The sequence below is a fragment of the Mytilus californianus genome, unplaced genomic scaffold (genome assembly GCF_021869535.1).
Source record: "Mytilus californianus isolate M0D057914Y unplaced genomic scaffold, xbMytCali1.0.p SCAF_9, whole genome shotgun sequence".
In the NCBI taxonomy this organism is placed as follows: domain Eukaryota; kingdom Metazoa; phylum Mollusca; class Bivalvia; order Mytilida; family Mytilidae; genus Mytilus; species Mytilus californianus.
Genome location: NW_026262745.1, coordinates 84,592,348 through 84,617,004, shown reverse-complemented (window position 1 = coordinate 84,617,004; position 24,657 = coordinate 84,592,348). Strand labels below are relative to the sequence as shown.

The 24,657-nt window shown below is 32.6% G+C and overlaps 1 protein-coding gene across 1 annotated transcript in view; it reads right to left on the bottom strand.

Moving 5' to 3' along the window:
- The window catches only part of LOC127714111 (RNA-binding protein 26-like), a 36,842-nt gene that overhangs the window by 7,159 nt on the left and 5,026 nt on the right, over positions 1 to 24,657 (bottom strand). Inside the window, exons 3-15 of the mRNA XM_052220087.1 lie at positions 21,429 to 21,577; positions 20,562 to 20,665; positions 19,310 to 19,707; positions 17,291 to 17,458; positions 15,850 to 15,951; positions 14,921 to 15,013; positions 13,238 to 13,444; positions 11,646 to 11,816; positions 10,825 to 10,952; positions 9,332 to 9,478; positions 8,125 to 8,298; positions 7,426 to 7,662; positions 1,762 to 1,827 (exon numbers count right to left, since the gene is read on the bottom strand). Coding sequence (XP_052076047.1) covers positions 1,762 to 1,827; positions 7,426 to 7,662; positions 8,125 to 8,298; positions 9,332 to 9,478; positions 10,825 to 10,952; positions 11,646 to 11,816; positions 13,238 to 13,444; positions 14,921 to 15,013; positions 15,850 to 15,951; positions 17,291 to 17,458; positions 19,310 to 19,707; positions 20,562 to 20,665; positions 21,429 to 21,577 — 2,144 coding nt within the window. The remainder of the gene's footprint in view (positions 1 to 1,761; positions 1,828 to 7,425; positions 7,663 to 8,124; positions 8,299 to 9,331; positions 9,479 to 10,824; positions 10,953 to 11,645; positions 11,817 to 13,237; positions 13,445 to 14,920; positions 15,014 to 15,849; positions 15,952 to 17,290; positions 17,459 to 19,309; positions 19,708 to 20,561; positions 20,666 to 21,428; positions 21,578 to 24,657) is intronic.

The window sequence follows — 24,657 nt, the reverse complement described above, 5'->3', positions numbered from 1 at the left end:
TCATGCAACTTCGTTGATTGCTTGACAACTATTGTTATATAACAGAAAAAATGGAAAATGTGTCCCCATGGACACAGATGATGCCCCCGCTTGCATACAACATTATAAAGGGACATAACTCAAAAACAATAAAAGTGACGATACCCAAATTTGTACTAGATCTGAGTTTTGTGGTAAAAGTATTGTGTATAGGTTTCATAATGTTTGGTTGAGGCAAACTTAAGTTACAGAACGGAAACTAAAAATTTTGCAATTTTCCGATTTATAAAGGGGCATAACTCGATAATGGTTAAAGTGACGCCACCAAAATTCAACTTGATCTGTGTTTTGTGGTAATGAGCATTGTGTATAAGTTTCATAACATTTGGTTGAGGCAACTTAAGTTAGAGAGCGAAAACTAAAAATTTTGTAATTTTTTCATTTATAAAGGGGCATAACTCTAAAACGGTTACAGTGACGCTACCAAAATTCAAATTTGATCTGTATTATGTGGTAATAAGCATTGTGTATAAGTTTCATAACATTTGGTTGAGGCAAACTTTAGTTAGAGAACGGAAACTAAAATTTTGGAATTTTTCCATTATTAAAAGAGCATTACTCTAGAACAATAAAAGTGATGCCACCAAAATTCAAACTTGATCTGTATATTGTGGTAATAAGCATTGTGTATAAGTTTCATAACATTTGGTTTAGGCAAACTCAAGTTAGAGAACGGAAACCAATTTTGGGACGTACGTACGTACGTACGTACGTACAGACGTACAGACGGACAAGGGTAAACTTAATGCCCCCTCTGCTACGGCGGGGGCATAAAAACAAGATTCATTTCACATGTGAAATAAGTTTTCATTTACAGTGTACAACAAAATTTCTGAATTAATCACTATACCTGTCTGACAGAATTCATAACTATACCTGTATTACACAAGTTTCCGTAATAACCTTTTTCAATGGAGACCCAAAGTTTAGAACTTAACCAAATTACACGAATTAAGCTTATAAACAGTGCTATTTATTTTTTACTATCTATATCATTTGAGGCATGCACTCTACCAATTATTGTTCAAGAAATTAAAGGTGTCTGAAGACAACTTTCATTATACAAAACTGTACATAATTTAATCTAAAATATATTCTTTATTTCTCAAGACAGACTTTGAGTAACCACATTAATTAAGTTTTAATTATCAAGTACCTACTGATCTCCATATAAGGCCCAAGAAAAAAACTATTTTTTTTTAAGTTCAATGTCCAATAATAAAGATCCCAGTATTTCTTTTGATGTTTCTTTTTGCTTTTACATTAGTTAGTGCAAAATAGTAAGAGAATTGTGATTTTAGAAGGTTTCTAGATTTATCTTTTCTCGAATGTGTTTTCTACAGAATGTGTACATTTGAGGATTAAGGCTGGATATTGCATTCACAACAGATACTCAAATCATCAATGGTGCTACTTTTCAAATATGACAAAACGCTATACAGGAAAAGTTATTGATAAGTAATTGTGATCGTAGGATATATACAACAGCTATAACTGTTTCCAGGGCATTTTATGATGCCACCTTGATAGCTTTCTTCATCAGAACCAATCCTCAAAATTGAGCTTCTATCTTGTTAATTAACGTTATAAAGGGCTAAATGTATGAAACATATATGATACAGAAAATTTATAGGCATTATATTGAGGAAGTGTTGCACAAGTCAGACTGACAAATCTTGTTGTATTTTATGTTATAAAGCAATATATATGTATGAATTTTACCTCTTTTATTTTATCCTTGTCCGTAGCTGACAACACCTTATTCTTTTCCAACTTCTCTATCAATTTCTGGAAAATAAAAATAATTCTTTTAATTACATTTACTATAACAAGAACTGTGTTCTAAATGACAGCTACCATTCTACCTCATTACTTCAAAATGAAAAAAAATTAATAAAAAACATCATTCTATTTTTCTTCTGGTGATAAAAAAGGTTTATCAATTTGGTGATGTCTTAGGGTTAGATAAGAGTAAATAAAATGCTTCGCTGGGCACAGCTTGATACGACCGCAGAGGTCGAACCCTGAACAGTTGGGGCAAGTATGGACACAACATTCAAGCTTGATACAGCTCTGAATTTGGATTGTGATTAAATATTTGACACAGCATAGGTTTCTGACACAGAAAGAATGTGGTCTAAGAACTTCAATTTTTTTAATTTACCTATTATGGTCCAATGTCCAAAATCATAATACATGGTTAGATTCAGCATATCAAAGAACCCCATATATTCAATTTTTGTTGAAATCAAACAAAGTTTAATTTTGGACCCCAACTTGGACAAACTTGAAAACTGGTCCCATAATCAAAAATCTAAACACATGTTTAGATTCAGCATATCAAAGTATCCCAAGAATTCAATTTTTGTTAAAATCAAACCAAGTTTAATTTTGGACCCTTTGGACCTTAATGTAGACCAATTTAAAAAACGGGACCCAAAATTAAAAATCTAAAAACACGGTTAGATTTGGCATATCAAAGAACCCCAATAATTCAATTTTTGATGAAATCAAACAAAGTTTAATTTTGGACCCTTTTGACCTCAATATGAACCAATTTGATAGCGGGCCCACAAATAAAAAATCTAAATACATGGTAAGATTCAGCATATCAAAGAACCCCATATATTCAATTTTTGTTGAAATCAAACAAAATTTAATTTTGGACCCCAATTTGGACCAACTTGAAAACTGGGCCAAAAATCTAAAATCTAAATACATGTTTAGATTCAGCATATCAAAGAACCCCATATATTCAATTTTTGTTGATTTCAAACAAAGTTTAATTTTGGACCCCAACTTGGACAAACTTGAAAAATGGGCCCATAATCAAAAATCTAAACACATGTTTAGATTCAGCATATCAAAGTACCCCAAGAATTCAATTTTTGTTAAAATCAAACTAAGTTTAATTTTGGACCCTTTGGACCTTAATGTAGACCAATTTAAAAAACGGGACCCAAAATTAAAAATCTACAAACACGGTTAGATTTGGCATATCAAAGAACCCCAATAATTCAATTTTTGATGAAATCAAACAAAGTTTAATTTTGGACCCTTTTGACCTCAATATGAACCAATTTGATAGCGGGCCCACAAATAAAAAATCTAAATACATGGTTAGATTCAGCATATCAAAGAAACCCATATATTCAATTTTTGTTGAATTCAAACAAAATTTAATTTTGGACCCCAATTTGGACCAACTTGAAAACTGGGCCAAAAATCTAAAATCTAAATACATGTTTAGATTCAGCATATCAAAGAACTCCATATATTCAATTTTTGTTGAAATCAAACAAAGTTTAATTTTGGACCCCAACTTGGACAAACTTGAAAAATGGGCCCATAATCAAAAATCTAAACACATGTTAAGATTCAGCATATCAAAGAACCCAAAACATTCAATTTTTGTTAAAATCAAACTAAGTTTAATTTTGGACCCTTTGGACCTTAATGTAGACCAATTTAAAAAACGGGACCCAAAATTAAAAATCTAAATACACGGTTAGATTTGGCATATCAAAGAACCCCAATAATTCAATTTTTGATGAAATCAAACAAAGTTTAATTTTGGACCCTTTTGACCTCAATATGAACCACTTGATAGTGGGGTCCACAAATAAAAAATCTAAATACATGGTTAGATTCAGCATATCAAAGAACCCCATATATTCAATTTTTGTTGAAATCAAACAAAGTTTAATTTTGGACCCTAACTTGGACAAACTTGAAAACTGGGCCCATAATCAAAAATCTAAACACATGTTTAGATTCAGCATATCAAAGAACCCCATATATTCAATTTTTGTTAAAATCAAACAAAGTTTAATTTTGGACCCTTTGGACCTTAATGTAGACCAATTTGAAAACTGGACCCAAAATTAAAAATCTAAATACACGGTTAGATTCGGCATAACAAATAAATAAATGTGGTCAAAGATTTTTCTAATGCGCCATACTGTGCAATTAAAGATTACTTCTTGAAATTTTTCAATATTTGAAATTTGAAAAAAAAATAATATTTGAAGAATAATTCTTTTTAATTTCTGAAATCTGAAATGAGAAAAAATTGACCCCCAACAATTTCTTTTTACCCCCCCCCCCCCTTTTTTCCCCAAAAAAATTCTTTCCCTCAAGATATGGTCATAATCTCAATTCAAATTTCCAATGGAGTTTGCAACCATAATTACCCATTTAAATTTACCATAGTGCTAACTTAATCTATTTTATAATAGAATTTAAAATATAGTATCAAATCTTTCATATGGATTTTTTTGTAAAAAAAAAAGATGCAACATTTGCAGATATTTTTACTGGTCTTCCTTTATAAATATGCATTTCTTTAAACATAATTTAAAAGCAGTGTAAGGGAAGTAACCAAAACGTTGTATTTGGATTACCTCCCTTACACTGTTTTAAATTATCTTAATTGTTCATTAACCATTACTTTATACATAATTTAAAAGCAGTGTAAGGGAGATAATTTCAATGATGTATTTGATTTATCTCCCTTACACTGCTTTAAATTATGTTTTGTACTAAAGTATTTGTCCATTAACCAGGACAACCTTGTTTTTCCCCCTTTTTTGCCCCTAATTCTTAAACGGTTTGAGCCATAACCCCCCAAAGCAAATCCTAACCATCCCTTTGTGGTATGGAAACTTGTAGTATAATTTCAGAGAGATCCATACACCGTTCCACAGTTATTGTCTGGAAACTAGAAAATGCTTATTTTTGGACCCTAATTCCTTAACTGTTGATACCATAACCCCCAAAATCAATCCCCACCTTCCTTTTGTGGTATTGAACCTTATGGTAAAATTTCACAGAGATCCATTCACTTAAACTAAAGTTACAGTGCGAAAACTAATGCGTCTTCGGACGACGACGACTACGACGACGCCAACGTCATACCAATATACGACCACAAAATTTTTTTTGCCGTCGTATAAAAACTGATCCACTTTTTTGTAATGCCTTATCACTTGATACTTATCAACGTATTTTATAGGAGTAACACGACGGGTGTCGCATGTGGAGCAGGATCTGCTTAGGGCTATTCCATTAAAAAGAATGTACCAGGGTCGGACGGCAATTACAAAAAATCCCGTTGGTTGTTGATGTGTTGAAGCGTGTATGGCCAGTGGCCCTTGGTGTTTAGAGAAACTAAGTATTGTTGGTTGTTGGTCTTCTTTGACAGTCATTTTTCGTGACTGTTGGTTTCAATGTGTTATTTTCCGTTATTTATTATTATTTGTTTTTGCAAGGACTTATTTAACCGATTGTTTTTGTCTCCTGCTCTTATCATGATATTTTGGAAAACATAACTGTCTCCGCGACTTACGCAGCGGCAGGCGCAACGTTGTATTCTACCTATGGTACCAGTTCCGGAAGTGGAAGGGTTACTTCCCTTTAATGACAAGCACATGGCGAACGATGTCAAATTCTATTGAAAATAATATTCGGAGGTTCAAATTAGCGGTGGTCCGAGGTCCGCGACCTTCCACTATTGCAATCGGACTTTCTTTTGGTTACTAGCTAGGCACGACGGACCTTCGATTTGAAAGAAAATAAAAATTAACTTTGACGACCTTTGTTAACCATCAGTATGGTCATTTTAAAGCCATATTACTATTGAGATCGTACACCCCTCCAGGGATTTTTCTAGCATTCCACAGGGTCCAAATACCGGACCCATTCCTATTGGCAATGGCAAATACCCTACGACTACGTTTCCCAATTTTCAATTTGGGACCTAAACTTCCAAACGATCTCAAAATTTATTTTTATCTTTATTATTCATGACAGCGATGCTCAGTTTGTTCAACCGCTAGCATTATACTGAAAATTGCCAACAAGTAATGCGTGAATACGAGTAAAATCGTATCTGACTGACAAAAACAACATTGAAAAACAATGGATGCCATAAACCGGAAATGAAGACGATTGCAATAGCCAATCAGATTCCGGGGTCGGATAAGGGTAATTCCGGGTTTGCCGATCAAATACAATAAACAAAACAAAAAATTCCACGCAGGTGACAAAATACATCTATGATGATGAAATATAAACACTAGAATTGAAAACCATAAGATATATGGAAAAGAAAGAAAAGCATGAAATATTTTATACAGAAACTCAAAATAACTTTTAGTTCACAAATTTTCATGTCAAAATCCAATGAAATGTGACAGTAATTTTCTTTATCATTAATAAATGTTGATATTACATGTAGATGTTTTTATAGAGTAAACATCTACAATTCCAAGAGGTCATTTCTTCTCAATTTTGAACGGCCAGTAAAAATCTGGAAGTTTCTTACTTTATTTTTACAGAGCTTATATAATAGTGCAACTAGATATGGTACATTTAAACAGCTTTGAATTTGAACTGTTACTTTAGTTGTATACTCGGGTATGAATTGAACAATATAAAAAAAAAGATATACAAATAGCCCTTTATATCATAGTAATAACCAAATATTGTAGCTCCTTGACCCTGTCCACTCCCTCTAAATTGTCCAGCAACTATAATGTTTAAATAACAATTCCTTTGGTTGTGGTAAATTAGAATAAAATAAGTTAAATATATTCCAGTTGGTTCTTGTATTATTATGAAACGACTTCCTGTTGGTTGGTGTTAAGATACATGGTACATTCCTCTTGGTCATGGGGGTACTTAAAAATTGCCTTCCGACCCTAGTACCTCCTTTTTAATGGAATAGCCCTTACCCTTACAGAGCACCTGATATCACCCTTAGTTTTTTGGTTGGGTTCGTGTTGCTCAGTCTTTAGTTTTCTATGTCTTGTGTACTATTGTTTGTCTGTTGGTCTTTTTTCTTATTAGCCATGGCATTGTCAGTTTATTTTCGACTTACGAATTTGAATGTCCCTTTGGTATCCTTTGACTCTTTTTTAATACCTGAATTTTTTTTGTCTTAAAATTATGTATGTTTTTTTTCCCCTATCACTATTAGAATTACAGTGTAAACCATTGAAGTGTTAACTTATTTTCTTCCTAATACTGTGGATTCATTTATTTTTCTAGGTACCATTTTTCACAGATTAAGGAAAACTTGCATTTTTGTGGATATTTGATTTCATAGTTTTGCCCAAGTCTGCAAACATCCATATAGAAAATTTGTAATTTGTTGAACATTTAAATTTATGATTCCCCTGTAACCAGGAATTCAACGAAAATTGGTATCCAACGAATAACATTTAAAAATATTTAGGTCACAATCTGCAGGCAAAATGAAAATCTGTTTGATTTCCAAGGGACAGGAATGAAAGATAATGGTAACACTATATACCCTGAGTGATAAGGGGCAGGTGTGTAAAATAAAGATGTAGTTTTATGAAATTTTACAGAATTGTTTCTTACTTTCTGCTGTTCTATTTGTTTCTGCAACAGTTCTTGTTTCTGTTTTTGTATCTCTGCTTTTTTCTTGGCTGCCTCTTTCTTTAGGTCTTCTGCTTTTTTAATGGCCTCTATCTTTGACACAAACTGGGCCGACCCTATGGATGTTGGACTAGTGAGTTTTGGTTTGGCAGCCGGTGACACTTTGGGATTGTACACAGTCTTTGTAATAACCCCCAAGGATGGTGTGTACACAATACTCTACAATATAAACATAGAATTAAAGATGTTATTTAAAGTATAGAATGAATACCACATTTCTTTACGATCTATTTACATTCATTTATTTGCTTCAAGCAAGAAAACCATCAAAAACAAAATGATAAAGGACTTTTTCTGTTTTGTCAAAATTTGTATTTGAAATTATATCAATTATTTTTTTCCCATTTCTATCAAGTTATCAATGAGCAAGATAATAAATAATGTTTTTTTTCAAATTTTTCATACATTTATTTAAATTTCAACTGTCAAACACATAAACCTAAAATAATTTCTTGTTGAAATAGATTATAAGATTATGAGCAATAGCCCAACCTTAAAAGAATAATTAGCTATAAGATGTCTTATACAATTGATTTCATCTCAAATATTTTTTTAGATTAAAAGTATGAGTTTAAAATATATATATGTTCAAATTTGGAAAAAAAATCAGTTAATAAAAACCTTTTCTGGTTTGGAAGCATCATACTGTTTGGGTATTGTATTGTTTAGCGACAATTTGTGAGCAGGAGGAATTTCCACACGTAATTTGACATTTCTTTCATCCTTCTGTTTGGGTGGAGGAGGAGTTGGTGTTGTACTTGTTGCATCAGATGTCGTTGTGTTTGAGTCATCTCCCTGAAAGATATTTATATTTATTTCATATCCGTTAAGAATTAGCTTCTCTTATTGGATAACAAGGGGCCACATGACATTCTTTATTCTTTATTAAAAAATTCCATCGGTCTCTAACAGAAAAAAACGGATAAGAAAACCGGTCGTTAACGGACTTTAACATGTTAATGACCAGTGGGGCGTGGTTTCTCTGTTTAGAGTGATGTCCCTTTAACATAATGCAATCGCGATTAGTTAATTATAAAATTATAGAAAACTTTATTTTGTAATCATACCCTGAAAAATCGCACTTAAATTAATGGCAGTGACTTATAGTTATCACTATGACTGGTCTTCACTCTTTCCTATAGAAATCGTACAATAACTCGAGTTTGCTTTGAACAATTCGAATTTATGAGAATTTTTAAAAACATGGTTCCTCAATGAAAAAAACATAATAGTTATTGAAGAACTGGTCATTATCGTGATACATGGACTGCCCGTAGGACAATGGTATTGACTGCGACAGCCATAATGACCTCGCCTATATCTCAGTCATTATCGCTTTCTTAGTCAATACCACTGTCCTGTGGGCAGTCCATATATCACAATAATAATGACCAGTTTTTCAATAACTATTATGTTATTAATGATAGATGAAAATTTTTTTACAAACTTATATTATTACACCACAAAATGTCTCCCATGTACTCTCTTTCCCTTTTAATAGTTTCTAGTAATTCACTAAATACATGTAGCACTCAAGAATTTTATTTATATAAGAATGTATGACATGGTTTCCACATTTAATTCCAATGCATGTCATACATGTATGTTAAGGTGCCTGTACACAAAAAGCTTTTTGATTTGTAAACAATGGATTTTCAACCAATAGCATGGTATGACTTTGAACCTTCCCTACTGATATATTGTTTACTTATGTTTGATTTTTTTATCATGAATACTCATGCAATATTTAAAACATAAGAGATGAATATTTATTGTTTGTGTAGAGCCCATCTCCATGTACATGATGTATCAGCACACAGTATCTTACCTGTTCTTTTTTATCTTTTGGTTTATGCCAGAAGACTTTAATAAATCTGTTGTTGAAAACTGGTTCACTACTCCTGTAGGCAGCAAAGGCCTGGGCATTGTTGGCAAAACATATCACAGCAGCTTCTGGGTCTCCTTCAAAAGATACCTGTAAAAAAGAACCAGATAGGTTACTATGGTAGTAACAGTAAACAAATATTTCAGTGGCCTCAAAACAAAAAGTCAGTAATAAACAGAATGTTTCTTTGGTAATTTCCAGGCTTTCCATCAACAAGAATATCTGAACTAACCAGAACAGTTACTATGGAAACAAGTAAGGTAGTCAAATCTCCATCAAAGAAAACAAGAATGTGTCCATAGTACACAGATGCCCCACTCGCACTATCATTTTCTATGTTCAGTGGACCATGAAATTGGGGTCAAACTCTAATTTGGCATTAAAGTTAGAAAGATCATATCATAGGGAACATGTGTACTAAGTTTCAAGTTGATTTCAACTTCATCAAAAACTACCTTGACCAAAACTTTAACCTGAAGAGAAACCGACGGACGAACGAACGAACGTACAAACCGAAAAACATAATCCTCTACTATCGTAGGTGGGGCATAAAAATACTTATTGACCACAACAGCATTGTTTCATTAGACAATATAGAGTTCCAAAGCTACAAAACAATAGACTGTTGATTTGAAAGTTTTTTCTAAAAAAAATATTTACTTTAAAATAAAGACTAATATCATAGATAACAATTTGAATACATTTTACTGTAAATCTTTCCCTGGAAATTTCCCTCAGAAGGAAATAAGTAATAATTTGACACATTAATGAGCATTACAAAATATCCAAAGTATTTATGCAAAACCTACTGTACTGTGGTGAGTGAACCAAACTTTCCAAAGTATTCATACAAAACCTACCTGTACATTGGTGAGTGTACCAAACTTTCCAAAGTATTCATACAAAACCTACCTGTACATTGGTGAGTGTACCAAACTTTCCAAAGTATTCATACAAAACCTACCTGTACATTGGTGAGTGTACCAAACTTTCAAAAGTATTCATACAAAACCTACCTGTACATTGGTGAGTGTACCAAATTTTCCAAAGTATTCATACAAAACCTACCTGTACATTGGTGAGTGTACCAAACTTTCAAAAGTATTCATACAAAACCTACCTGTACATTGGTGAATGTACCCAACTTTCCAAAGTATTCATACAAAACCTAACTTTCCAAAGTATTTATACAAAACCTACCTGTACATTGGTGAGTGTACCAAACTTTCCAAAGTTTTCATACAAAACCTACCTGTACATTGGTGAATGTACCCAACTTTCCAAAGTATTCATACAAAACCTAACTTTCCAAAGTATTCATACAAAACCTACCTGTACATTGGTGAGTGTACCAAACTTTCCAAAGTATTCATATAAAACCTACCTGTACATTGGTGAGTGTACCAAACTTTCCAAAGTATTCATACAAAACCTACCTGTACATTGGTGAGTGTACCAAACTTTCCAAAGTATTCATACAATTTGGCAATATTGTTATTCTCCCTTGGAACTTTCCTCAGTTCTAATGTTGTATTGGTGTTATTAGCTCCTGGTTTTCTGTAACCTAGTAACAATCAAAAAAAGTTTATAATAAACAAGGCATTAAAGTGATGAAAAATGATTATACTTTCTTTTTTTTTTGCTCAGTTACAAAGTAAGAGTACATTAGGTCGTTAAGCAATTTAACACCTTGTTATGTAAAACAATAAACAAATATCTTCTTGAAATAAGAATACATATTTTTATGTAGGACACCAGAGAAAACAAAAAATGTTTTGAAGTTGGAACGACTTGTAATCATTTGCTCTATGTTGAAGACATCACTGTGACTTTGAGATCATGTACATGTATAACTGGTATTTTGAGGAAACCTGTTACCTTATGCTTTACTCCTGCTTACTGCTACTTAATACATCTGGTATAACAACTAAGTGCCTACACTCAGGGCACTCTACAAAGCATAGTCTATCGGATACACAATTGTCTATTGTTAAAGACTATGTGTTAATCTCAAGATGGTCCTTCCTGGTTTTGTTGTGATGTTGGGTTGCTGTTTATTTGATGTGTACCCACATCTTTTCTTGTAGGAAAAATAGATTGGACTGAGGCAATATGTGTGATCTCTGGTTTTCCTAAATTGTTAAGTAGTGAGCTGATTTTGTTGTAACATATTAGATCAGATATTTTACATTAGTCTGTCAAAGCCCAATCATTAAAGAAGTTATCTATGGTCTGACAGATTTCAAGAAAACTATACCTCCAATCCTATTGTAATCAAACGGTTTCTTTGAAGGTGGCCCTCCGTAATGTCTGTCTTGTCCATTATCATAAGGCCTCTTTGGTGCAATGACTGTCCTCTCAGGTTGAGATTGTGGTGGAGGAGGGATATGTACAGGCTCAGTGCCAGGAGGATGGATGGGGGGCTCGTCTGATATAACAAATAAATGATAGTTTAGTTATAATTTCTTTCTTCTGTGAACTCTAGTTAACATAGAAACCATTTATATGAAATTTTCTAGTTTTTTATTTTCAATCTATTGCTTTACATTGAAGAATTGCATGTTACAGGGTTTTCATTTGATTTCAATTTAATAAGTTCTCCTTTAGTTCTTAGTCAGTCAGCAAATTCGAAGTTTTGTCACAAATTGTGAATTTTTAGTTTTACCAAAATTTTAAACACATAGGTTTAGATAATATCTTTTCATTAGTAAAATTGAAAAAAATGAACTTTTTGCTTCTTTTAAGCAGCAAGGTTTATGCCTTTGATGCAATCATTTAGCTGCAAATTCTATTTTAGTTGAAAAAATGCTATAAAAATGGCTTTACATAATGAACTGATACTTTCTTAACAGATTTTTCCAAGCATTGGGGGTATTTTTCCTGTAAAGTTCAAGGTTTCATCTTATAGATTATGTAATAAAATTCTACCGTTCGCGATCAAAATATCACTGTTCGGGAGTGTTGAAATTAGTGGGGGTTATTAAAATGATGATACTTAAAGAAGTGATTTTTTGAAAGGAAATTGAGGTATGATACTTAAACAAGTGATTTTTATGTCATTATCCTAGATTTAGTACAAGGTCATCACCTGATATGACCCAGTCATCCTATCAATACAGATGTTGGTTCTGATAATTTTAGAAAAATAATTAGTCCCTGGATCATTAGTATTCTATATTTAAAGCTACAATAAAATTAAATCACTTAGTCTAGTGATAAATTTGTACTACTTAAAAAGGTGATTATTAAAGAAAGACAACTCTTACTTCCAACCTTTATGGACATAATGTTACTTAAATAAGTGATTTAGAAAATCACTCATTTAAGTAAGTCCCCTGACTGTTAGTTGATTAATTTATCAGTCTTTGAAGATCAATGTGTGGATTACTTGTTTTATTTTTCTCATTGGTTAAAGTTCTACTATCAAATCAAATTTGCTCATTTTGCTGGTTCTGTCATTGTGATTGCACAACAGAAACTGATGTCACAAAAATAATAAATCATATCTAGCACATCTTTAAATTTTTTAAATATCAACAAAAATCATTTCAGAAACAGATTCTACCACTGCATGATAAGATATTTCTTTTAAATACACCCAAATACTGTGGATTCATTATTATTTGTGGGATATCAATTTTCTGTGGATTCTGTGTTTATAGGAGAACCACGAATCTGAATGTTTAACAATGAGCGCATTTTCTATAGGATTGTTTATTGACTTTGTCAAAACATTGAAATCAAATATTTGTGAAACCATAATATTTCCTTCATCCACAAATATAAATGAATTCACTGTATCAAAAACAACACATTTCCATGGTTATATCTCTAACATGTCTAACTTACCATTTCTTTGATTAGGCATAGTTTGTATATTAACAAGGTCCCTTGGTCTCTGCTGGTTCAAGTTTGGAGGAAGGGGAGGTCCATGCATCATAAACATCCCAGGAGGTCTTTGTGGAGGTGGACCACCAAGAGGTGGAGGAGGTCCAGTCCAATATGGTGGAGGCCTGCTCATGGCTGGTGCTTCTGGATTGTAAGGTTCGAAATGTTCTAGAATACAAATTGAGATAAAAAAATATACTTACTATGTCATGTCAATGGTCTTCAAAAAATAATGGCATTATAGTTAACAAAGGGGGACGAAAGATACCAGAGGGACAGTCACACTCATAGATCGAAAACAAACTGACAACGTCATGGCCAAAAATAAAAAGACAAACAGACAAATAATAGTACAGATGACACAACATAGAAAACCAAAGACTAAGCAACACGAACCCCACCAAAAACTGGGGGTGATCTCAGGTGCTCCGGAAGGGTAAGCAGATCCTGCTCCACATGTGGCACCCGTCGTGTTGCTTATGTTATTACAAATCCGGTAAATAGTCTAATTCGGTAAGTCACATTCGTGAAAAGGGAGGGTATTGTAGTTACGACATAAGGAACATATCCGATATCATCTGTGAAACGGTTATTCCATAACGGTTAACAAAATGTGTTAAATGATAAGTGTTAGTTTTAATTTTGAAATAAGACACAATCAAACAGTTTTCATTGCACTAATGTTTTCAATTTGTCACAGGTTTATATTAACAATTTTCTGAAGCAGAGACACAAGATGCATACATAACAAAATAAGCAATGAAATCTATACAGAAAAAAATTTAATGCAAGAAAACTGTGCTTGGGCTCTTAATTATGATAATTTCTAGGAATGGCAACATGAATTTGAAAACAATGTAGTGAAATGTACTAGTCCTACTGTACAATCTAAACATTTTATTCAGTGAAGACATTTTGTGGTTTTAAAGAGCATGAAGGATGCCTTCATCAAACTGGTAATTATTTTTTTAATATTTTCTGTGGTATCCAATGGGATTTTTCTTTATGAGAACCTTACCCTATCTCAAAATAAAATAAGAAAAGCAACATATATGTATCAAATTTTTTCTTTGCTTGACCCTGTTGTTTGTTCATGGAAAAATGCATTGTATTCAAATGAATATAAATTAGTATTAGGTTAGGCAGAGGGTTTGGGGACAGGAAACATGTTTAACCCTACTCAATTCTGTATGTGCCTGTCCCAAGTCAGGAGCCTGTAAATCAGTGGTCGTCATTTGTTGTTGTATATCAAATCTGTTTTTAGTTTTATTGTTTTGTACATAAATCAGGCCGATAGTTTTCTTGTTTGAGATATTTTACATCTATGATTTCAGGGCCTTTTATAGCTTACTAGGCTGTATGGGTTTTTCTCATTGTCGAAGGCTGAAAGGCAAGCTATAGTTTTTAACATCTATATCTTTTGGTCTCTGGTGGAGAGTTGTCTCAATGGCAATCAAATCACATCTCCTTATTTTCATTTATAGTATAAACCTTGTGCAGTTACTTTCATAAACTTTTTCTTTGGTAGCTATAGGAAAATTTTGAATTCTTTCTTTCTGCATAACACACTGTCATATATTTGTGTGCACTTATATATCTAAAAGGTTTAAAATTCTGAGAAACCTGAAGCATGCATGTACAAACCTGGCCTGGGTGGTGGAGGCCGTATAATTTGTGGTGGTGGTCCACCATGTGGTGGCATTGGTGGTGCTCCACTGGCTGGAGGAGGTGGTGGTCCTGTAAGATAAAGAGCATATAAAATTACATCTGAGGTGCAACAACGAAAAGCATTTTTAACTTTACAGTTCCTTGTACAAAAATTTAAAGTCATTCTGAGAATGAAGGTGTTATTGTAAACAAAACCTTATTTTGTATTGAATGAATGAAATTTTATACTGAATGAGTGAATGGGAAAAAAATCATGAATTTAAAGAATGCTTCAATGAATGGAATGCTTTTTCCAGACAGAATGAGTGAATGTAAAAAGAATGAATTGTTAAAATGAATGAATGAATACCACCAATTATAAGGGAACAACATATTTTTTTCACAAAAACAACATGATGGTAGCAATAAAAATATAAAAATGACCTTCTTTTGTATTTTTTAGTTAATACTAATTTATGCTCCTGCAAATACCTTAATAGTAAATGGCCAAGTTTCAAAACCTTTTTGAAATGTGCATGAGTTACCTAATACACCAGAAACAATAGCATTTGTCACTTAGGACTATTCCAGAAAAAACAATATGGAGGGTTGTATGGCACTTTTTTTAAGGCCATCATCTTTACAATTGCATTTTATTTTACATACATAACCACACAACTTGAACTTCGTGACCTGCCCCCACCTGTAAAAAATAATTGAATAGCCTTCCAAACCAACCAACCAACCCTATATTTCTTTTCTGGAATAGCCTATAGTTAAATTCATGGTATAAATAATGACCATTCATCAGAAATGTTTCGTATTTATCTTTTTTTTTTTAATTTTGAACTGACCATTTTTCTTTTAATTCTAACCAAAAGCATGACCTGTGGTTATTAAAGCAGCACCCTAAACTGACCCCTTACCTGAAGGAGGAGGGTATGATGTGATAGGAACATCGTCAACAATGACTGGATCTATTCCATGGTCAAATGGACACAAGTCTCCTCTCATGCAGAATCCCTGCTCTGTCAAAATACAAACTTTTCTAATTCTCATATTTGGGTCGAAATTTTTTTCTGTTTCTAAACCTCTTTTTTTCTTAAATCTTATTTTTTCATTTTTTTCTTTGATTCTATCTTAAAATAATTTTTTTTTCTTCAATTTCTGACCCAATACTTGTGTTCATTATATCATAAATAAAAGCAATTAAATACTCAAACTAATTTCTGTTTGAAAGTTAAGTTGAAAATAAGCAGTTGAAGGCCAAAAAATCATCCCTTTTGTTTCTTTTTTCCTTAATGCCGTTTTTTTAACAAGCATATTTAAAATAATGAAACATAATATAAATTTATACAATTCTATTTAAAAATTGCTAGAAATTTTGCAAAGTTCAATTGACATATATATATTCCATGAAGTTTGAACTTTATACAACCTAAATATTGAGAAATCGGTATTTTATCAGTTTGAGTATTTAAGAAAGAAACATATTAACATAATACATGCAGCAATTTAAACCAAAATTCCATTAACATGCATTTAAAAGAATAGCCTGAACTCTTTCTGTGGACCAGTCTGCACCTTTTCTATTTTTTTCTTTTTATCTCTTTTGCTTTGAAGGTTTTATTTTTTCCTTCCTCTTTTGCTCAAGATTTTGAAACTAAATTTGCTTTTTTTTTAAAAGAAATTAAATTTTTTCAGGTGCACATCATAATTATTTTTTACAATCCAGTCCTTTTTTTTTAAAGTAATGTTGCAATTGTTATCTTTAATCATAAAATAGCACATGATTTCTATAAAGCTATATCTTAACTTTTTTCAAGTATGAAAATGTATCAAGATAACTTGATTTACCAAATAAGCATCACACTCTTTCTTATGACCAGTCTGCATATTTTTTCTTTTCTTTTTTTCTTGAAGATTTTAATTCTTTGAAGGCGTTTTATTTTTTTCCTTCACTCTTTTCCTTCATTTTTTAGTCTTCTCATTTTTCTTCCTGATTTTTTTCTTTATTTTGCTCTTGTATCTTCTCACATCATAATTTTTATTATTTTTTTTTCTCAATTATTTGCTTCTTTTTTCTTTCTCTTTAGTTTTTTTTCATTTTTTTTCTTTTTCTTGCTTACTCCTTTTTTTTTTCTTTTTTTTTCTTTTTTGGGAGTTCCTTTTTTTCACATGCAAGACTATTTCTTTTTATTCTGGTCTTCTTTTTTTAAAGAAAGAGCAATGATGAGAATTTTATTTCAGATCTTTCAATATTTAGATTCACCAAAGATAAATTGAATTTTCATTTTTTTCCCCTTTACAAACATAGAAAGCAATGACAAGATCATCCACCGCTAAAGACGGAGAATCCTGAATTACCATCGTAATCTTTGCATCTGGGCAGTGATTTAACAGTTGACGGCTTAGTCTCATTGGATTCCGTTCTAGCTGTGCTGTAGACAGTGACCCCCATGACAGGAATACTAGATTCTACATATTTTCCATTATCCATAGTTGGAGTCGGACCTCTGCTGTCTCTTTTCCTTCCTGAAATTAAATAATATGGCCATATTGTATGGAATTCACACAGAAACATTTGCTACAAAAATGACAATACCTGTATACAATGCAAGTTTCATGAAGTACATAAAGGAAAGGGTTGATTCTAGACTACAGGTACAGGGCCTAATCTAGGATTTTGAAGAGGGAGAAGTGACTTCTCCTTCCATGAGAGAGAAGGGAGAAGTGGTCAACTTCTTGGAGAAGTGAGATTCCATAACCGTTTCGGTTGCATCGTGTTTTAGAAAGTTCTTAATAAAAAGGTTTACTAGACAATATATAGTTGTTATTTATTTATTGATACCATAATGTGTTCTAAATAAAATTTGTTGATTGGGAAATGAGGGCGTAGCCTAGTAATATTATCAAGATTATGATGCATTAAATTCATGTGCATCTGCCTCAATTCATTTTTAAAACTCCAGAAAAATATGATGAATTTCACATGACTGGGAATTTAATTTATATCACCATTTGTCATTGTTTTGTAAAACATTATTGAATGTCCAGGACATTTATGTTAGTTGTAGTAAATTGAGATTATCGTTAAAGATTGTAAGTCTATAAATGAAAATATCTTTCAATCTCAAGTTAATTATCCGATAAAGAGCTAATTTCTATCATATTTTTTGAAAATATCATCCATATCAACGAAGTGGTCATGAGAAACAATCCACTGCTGATCACAATCTGGTCTAAGTGTCGTACGTTTGCAATCACATTATCCATCAGCTGTCTTTCTACCTTTTATATTTCAATTTTTATTCAATGAATATAATAAATCTACCGTTAATTCCCACCCTTTACCTACCGAATAGTAAAATTGATTGACTCATGTAGGTAATAAAAATAAAACAAATCAGCTGAGTGATTACGCAACATCCTCAGATGAAAATCATCGTAAAACGATAACTTAAACAGACTGTCAGTTTTCCGTATGAACAGTTTTGAAAGTTATATCCGAGGATGTTCAAAGTCGCCGCTGTATTTATTTAATTTGATCTTTAACAGTATTAGTCCTGGGTCGTTTCGAAAATTTCGATTTTCCTTGTCAGCCGCCATTTTTTTTTACCTGTGAGACTTGTCAATCACAAGTTGTCTCCCTTTTACCGATTTTGATAGCGATTTGACTTCGCTAAGAAGTCAGTCGGCCGGCGAGATTTAGCAATTTTCAAAATTCTTTGGCGACTTGTATCGTCATTTCGCCGGCAAGATTATGGCCTGCAGGTATATGCTAATAACTGATAACCAAAATAAATGATAGGTACCAAAAAAGTGCAACACCTGGGACTAGCAATGCTTTAGACACGAAGCTCGATGCCAAAGCTCTGACCTGCAGTTTCTGAGAAAACTGACAATTTCAAGGGACAGAAGGTCAATCATAAACAGTATACTACTTCAGGTCAGGAGAATAAATATTCTTGTATGGAAACTGTTGGGAGCTTATCAATAGAAAATAGAAACTCATTCGGAATTTAGCAACTTGCAAGTTTCTCATGAAATAATGTCATATATATATTTTTTTTAAACTGATGTAGATGACTACAATCGGGGTTCCCCATAATGCATTAGCAACAATCTGCAGGTCTCTTCCCATCTATCTTTTGTCAGACTTCATTTTTACAAAATTGGTACTGCTGACAACTTAATCTTGACCAATAATGCATTCATCATTTTACTGCAAGACCATCTTTTGCTGGCCTTGTATTAGAACATGAGCTACATGTATAAATTGAACATCTGTGATTGAAATATGTGACCAATCTCAAACAGTAGTTTTAACAACACTGCAATGTCATCTGATTTTCTCATGTCTCATTCAATATTATAAAAACTCACCTGGAGACCTTGATCCCGACCTAGAACGTGACCTAGGGGTAGATCTGGATCTTGACCTTGACCTACTCCATGATCCAGATCGCCTGGGTGACCTTGGTGACCTGGCTCTAGCTTTGGGTGACCTGTAACCAGGTGATCTTCCTCTTGGAGACCTAGATCTTGGTGATCGTGACCATCTTTTTGGTGATTCCCTTACAATCCTCCTAGGACTTCGACCTCTTGGTGATCTTGACCTCAATCTAGGGGATCTTGCCCTAGGTGACCAGTGTCTTGGCGACTTTGATCTCCCTCTTGGTGACCATGCTCTCGGAGATCGAGCTCTAGGTGGTCTGTATGGACTTCTTGATCTAGTTCTTCGCCTAATTCTCCTGTCATCAACTCTCCGTCTTCTTTCATCACTGACAAAACAACAAAAAGGAATAGTGCATATATCATATACAAGGGTACATTAAAGGTTTCTAAACATTATGTACCATATTCTACCTTGATTTGTGTAATCATTACTCTTTCTGGTCATATCTTTGTCAGATGTGGACCAGTACTTTCCTTAACTATAGGAGGCATTTTTCTAGGTATTCTATGAATACATGATATGAAATTCCTCAATTCAGGCAGTATTGATCAGTTGTTTAGAAGAGCTAAAGTACTGAGTACTCAATGAAAAGTCTGGATGGCAGAAAAATTTGCTGTTTCATCTATCTAAAATGCAGAATAATTGAGGAGCTTTTTTCTTATATTAGACATTTATCATGTAAATAAACAAAAACATTGTTTAAAATATGTTATCGCTTGAAATTCAGTGGTTGTTATTTGTTGATGTAAATCATATTTGATTTTCATTTATTGCTTTGTACATAAATTGGGCCTTTAGTCAATTTGAAGTCCTTTATAGCTTGCTATGGGGAATGGGCTTTGCTCACTGTTAAAGGCCATACATTGACTAATAGTTCTTAACTTCGTCATCATTTGGTCTTCGGTGGAGAGTTGTCTCACTGGCAATCATACCACATCCTCTTATTTTTATATGTATTTTATATGTAAAGTGTTCTAATATTTCAGTGAATATTCAAAAAATATATATATAAAAAGATCACAGTTAACAGTATAGATCTTGTGTACAACTATCAAAAATTTAGATGCAAAACTTCACAAGTAAAGTAAAATCCACACTGCATCTGCAGAATAATACATTGACTGTTCCTTTATACATATACAAGCACCACCCAATTTATAAACCAAGTACTCAACTTACAATTCTCTCCTTCGAGGACTAGGACTTCTTGAACTGTGTCGTTTCCTGATAACATCTCGTAAATCTTTTTGATCTTCCTTACTGTTGCTTCTTTTAACTGGAGGCTTAAAGAATTCAAAAGATAATCTACATAAATTGGCATATAGATTATTGTATAACGGTAAACATAATCATTTGATGTACCAAATAATTGATTATTGCAAACCTAAGACAGTCGATTTATGATGCTGTAAAAAAAAAATTCTTTCCACTGCAATGGAAGGCCATGGTCATGATGATTTCGTGATGGCAAGATGTTAATGTGAACTCATACAGGAGGCTATGACCATGATGACCACAAATTGCAATGTTGAAGTAAGTATTTATACAAAATACATTTGTTTAAAATGTGAGACTAGGATTTAATATGGTTTTCAGGTTGAGTAAAACAATTGATTATATCCTGTTAAAAATGTGTGACTAGGATTTAATAGGGTTCTCTTCAGCATGTTCTGGTAGAGTAAACAATTGATTATATCCTATTTAAAATGTAGACTAGGATAATATTCCTATATGATTATCCTCATGTAGCGTTCTACATTTGTATAAAGTTTCATCAATATCAGTAGTTGTTTAGGAGAAGTGGTGCTGACAAAGCACATGGACAGAATGCCAAACAGTACGAAACAAGAATGCCTCTTGTGGCCATTTTCAAGATAATTTTCATTTATTTATTGGACAATAAGCATTGACATTCCAGCCCCCTCCCCCAAATGAAATAAACATTAAATTTCCTTCTAGAATAAAAGCAAACCCTTAGACTGTGTATTAAGTCTTTCACAGTGAAAATTATTTATGTATATCTCAAAATTGGCCTTTCTTTTTTACCTCTTTTGGTTCTTCTTTGACCTTTATATCATCTGTTGTCGAGGAGGGTGTCTCCTGAATGATATCTGATACATCTAGTTTTCCTTTGGTTTGGAGGTAAGCTTTTGACTTTAAAGCATCGAAAAGAACATCAACAAAGCCTGCTGTCTCTGAAGAGGAAAATATATCTTAATAAATTTTGTTTGTTTTGTTACATAATATTTTTCTTAAAGGGAATATACATTAAAGTATATAATACTCAAATACAATATACAATTGGGGAAATTAATGCATTGCCTCTTATATATGGTATAACAAAAACATTGCCAAGTATTTATTAGTGGACACTTCTATAAAAACTTGATGCCCCCTTTAAATTTTTTCTTTAACAGTCCTTAGGACATGTTTCAAGTTTCTAAGCCTAAAACAGTTGCAATGTTAAAATTGGTGTGTGCCATTTTCTGTATTGCTTGAGTATGAATTATTCAAATTTTCATTTTTAACCTATATCTGAAATTATATTGAAATAAAATGCTCCGCAGGGCGCAGCTTGATACGACCGCAGAGGTCGAACCCTGAACAGTTGGGGCAAGTATGGACACAACATTCAAGCTTGATACAGCTCTGAATTTGGATTGTGATTAAATATTTGACACAGCATAGGTTTCTGACACAGAATGAATGTGGTCTAAGAACTTAAAAATTTTAAATTGGACATTCACCTATTATGGTCCAATATCCAAAATCTAAATACATGGTTAGATTCAGCATATCAAAGAACCCCAAGAATTCAATTTTTGATGAAATCAAACAAAGTTTAATTTTGGACCCTTTTGATCTCAATGTGGACAAAAATGATAACAGTGGACAAAAATGATAACAGGGCCCAAAAATCAAAAATCTAAATACATGGTTAGATTCAGCATATCAAAGAACCCCATATATTCAATTTTTGTTGAAATCAAACAAAGTTTAATTTTGGACCCCGATTTGGACCAACTTGAAAACTGGGCCCATAATCAAAAATCTAAATACATGTTTAGATTCAGCATATCAAAGAACCCTAAAAATTCAATTTTTGTTAAAATCAAACTAAGTTTAATTTTGGACCCTTTGGACCTTTATGTAGACCAATTTGAAAACGGAACCAAAAATTAAGAATCTAAATACACAGTTAGATTCGGCATATCAAAGAACCCCAATAATTCAATTTTTGATGAAATCAAACAAAGTTAAATTTTGGACCCTTTGGACTTCAATGTGGACCAATTTAAAAACGGGGCCCAAAATCCAAAAACTTAATACACGGTTAGATTCAGCATATTAGAGAACCCCATATATTCCATTTTTGTTGAAATCAAACAAAGTTTAATTTTGGACCCCGATTTGGACCAACTTGAAAACTGGGCCCATAATCAAAAATCTAAATACATGGTTAGATTCAGCATATCAAAGAACCCCATATATTCAATTTTTGTTGAAATCAAACAAAGTTTAATTTTGGACCCCGATTTGGACCAACTTGAAAACTGGGCCCATAATCAAAAATCTAAATACATGGTTAGATTCAGCATATCAAAGAACCCCATATATTCAATTTTTGATGAAATCAAACAAAGTTTAATTTTGGACCCTTTTGATCTCAATGTGGACAAAGTTGATAACGGGGCCCAACAATCAAAAATCTAAATACATGGTTAGATTCAGCATATCAAAGAACCCCATATATTCAATTTTTGTTGAAATCAAACAAAGTTTAATTTTGGACCCCGATTTGGACCAACTTGAAAACTGGGCCCATAATCAAAAATCTAAATACATGGTTAGATTCAGCATATCAAAGAACCCCATATATTCAATTTTTGTTGAAATCAAACAAAGTTTAATTTTGGACCCCGATTTGGACCAACTCGAAAACTGGGCCCATAATCAAAAATCTAAATACATGGTTAGATTCAGCATATCAAAGAACCCCATATATTCAATTTTTGATGAAATCAAACAAAGTTTAATTTTGGACCCTTTTGATCTCAATGTGGACAAAGTTGATAACGGGGCCCAACAATCAAAAATCTAAATACATGGTTAGATTCAGCATATCAAAGAACCCCATATATTCAATTTTTGTTGAAATCAAACAAAGTTTAATTTTGGACCCCGATTTGGACCAACTTGAAAACTGGGCCCATAATCAAAAATCTAAATACATGGTTAGATTCAGCATATCAAAGAACCCCATATATTCAATTTTTGTTGAAATCAAACAAAGTTTAATTTTGGACCCCGATTTGGACCAACTCGAAAACTGGGCCCATAATCAAAAATCTAAATACATGGTTAGATTCAGCATATCAAAAAACCCCATATATTCAATTTTTGTTGAAATCAAACTAAGTTTAATTTTGGACCCTTTGGACCTTTATGTAGACCAATTTGAAAACAGAACCAAAAATTAAGAATCTAAATACACGGTTAGATTCGGCATATCAAAGAACCCCAATAATTCAATTTTTGATGAAATCAAACAAAGTAAAATTTTGGACCCTTTGGACCTCAATGTGGACCAATTTAAAAACGGGGCCCAAAATCTAAAAACTTAATACACGGTTAGATTCAGCATATTAAAGAACCCCAAGAATTCAAGAATAAAACCCCATTGAAATTGATCAAGAAATAAGCAATTTATACGAAGTATCTTCTTTTGCACAATACTGTGCAATTGATTATTTCTTGCTATTGCGCAATACTGTACAATTGACAATTTCTTGCTATTGCGCAATATTGTGCTATTGGATATTTCTTGCTATTGCGCAATACTGTGCAATTGAAGATTTCTTGCTATTGCGCAATACTGTGCAATTGAAGATTTCTTGCTATTGTGCAATACTGTGCAATTGAAAATTTCTTGCTATTGCACAATACTTATTATATAATAATTTACACATCCTGTTTGGTGTGTATCTCCTACCATATCATTATTATTTGCTTTTAAATATAAATCAGAAATAACCAACTTAAAATGGAAAATTTTAAAAGAAAAAAAAAAAGGAAAAAAAGAAAAAAAAAAGAAAAAAAAAAAAATCCCCCCCCCCAAAATTTTTTGAACCCCCTTATGATTCATCACCCCCAAACTCAATCTCAGCCTTCCCTTTGTGGTATGGTACCTTGCAGTACAATTTCAGAGAGATCCATACACTTGAACACAAGTTATTGTCTGGAAACTAGAAAAATGCTTATTTTTGGCCCCTTT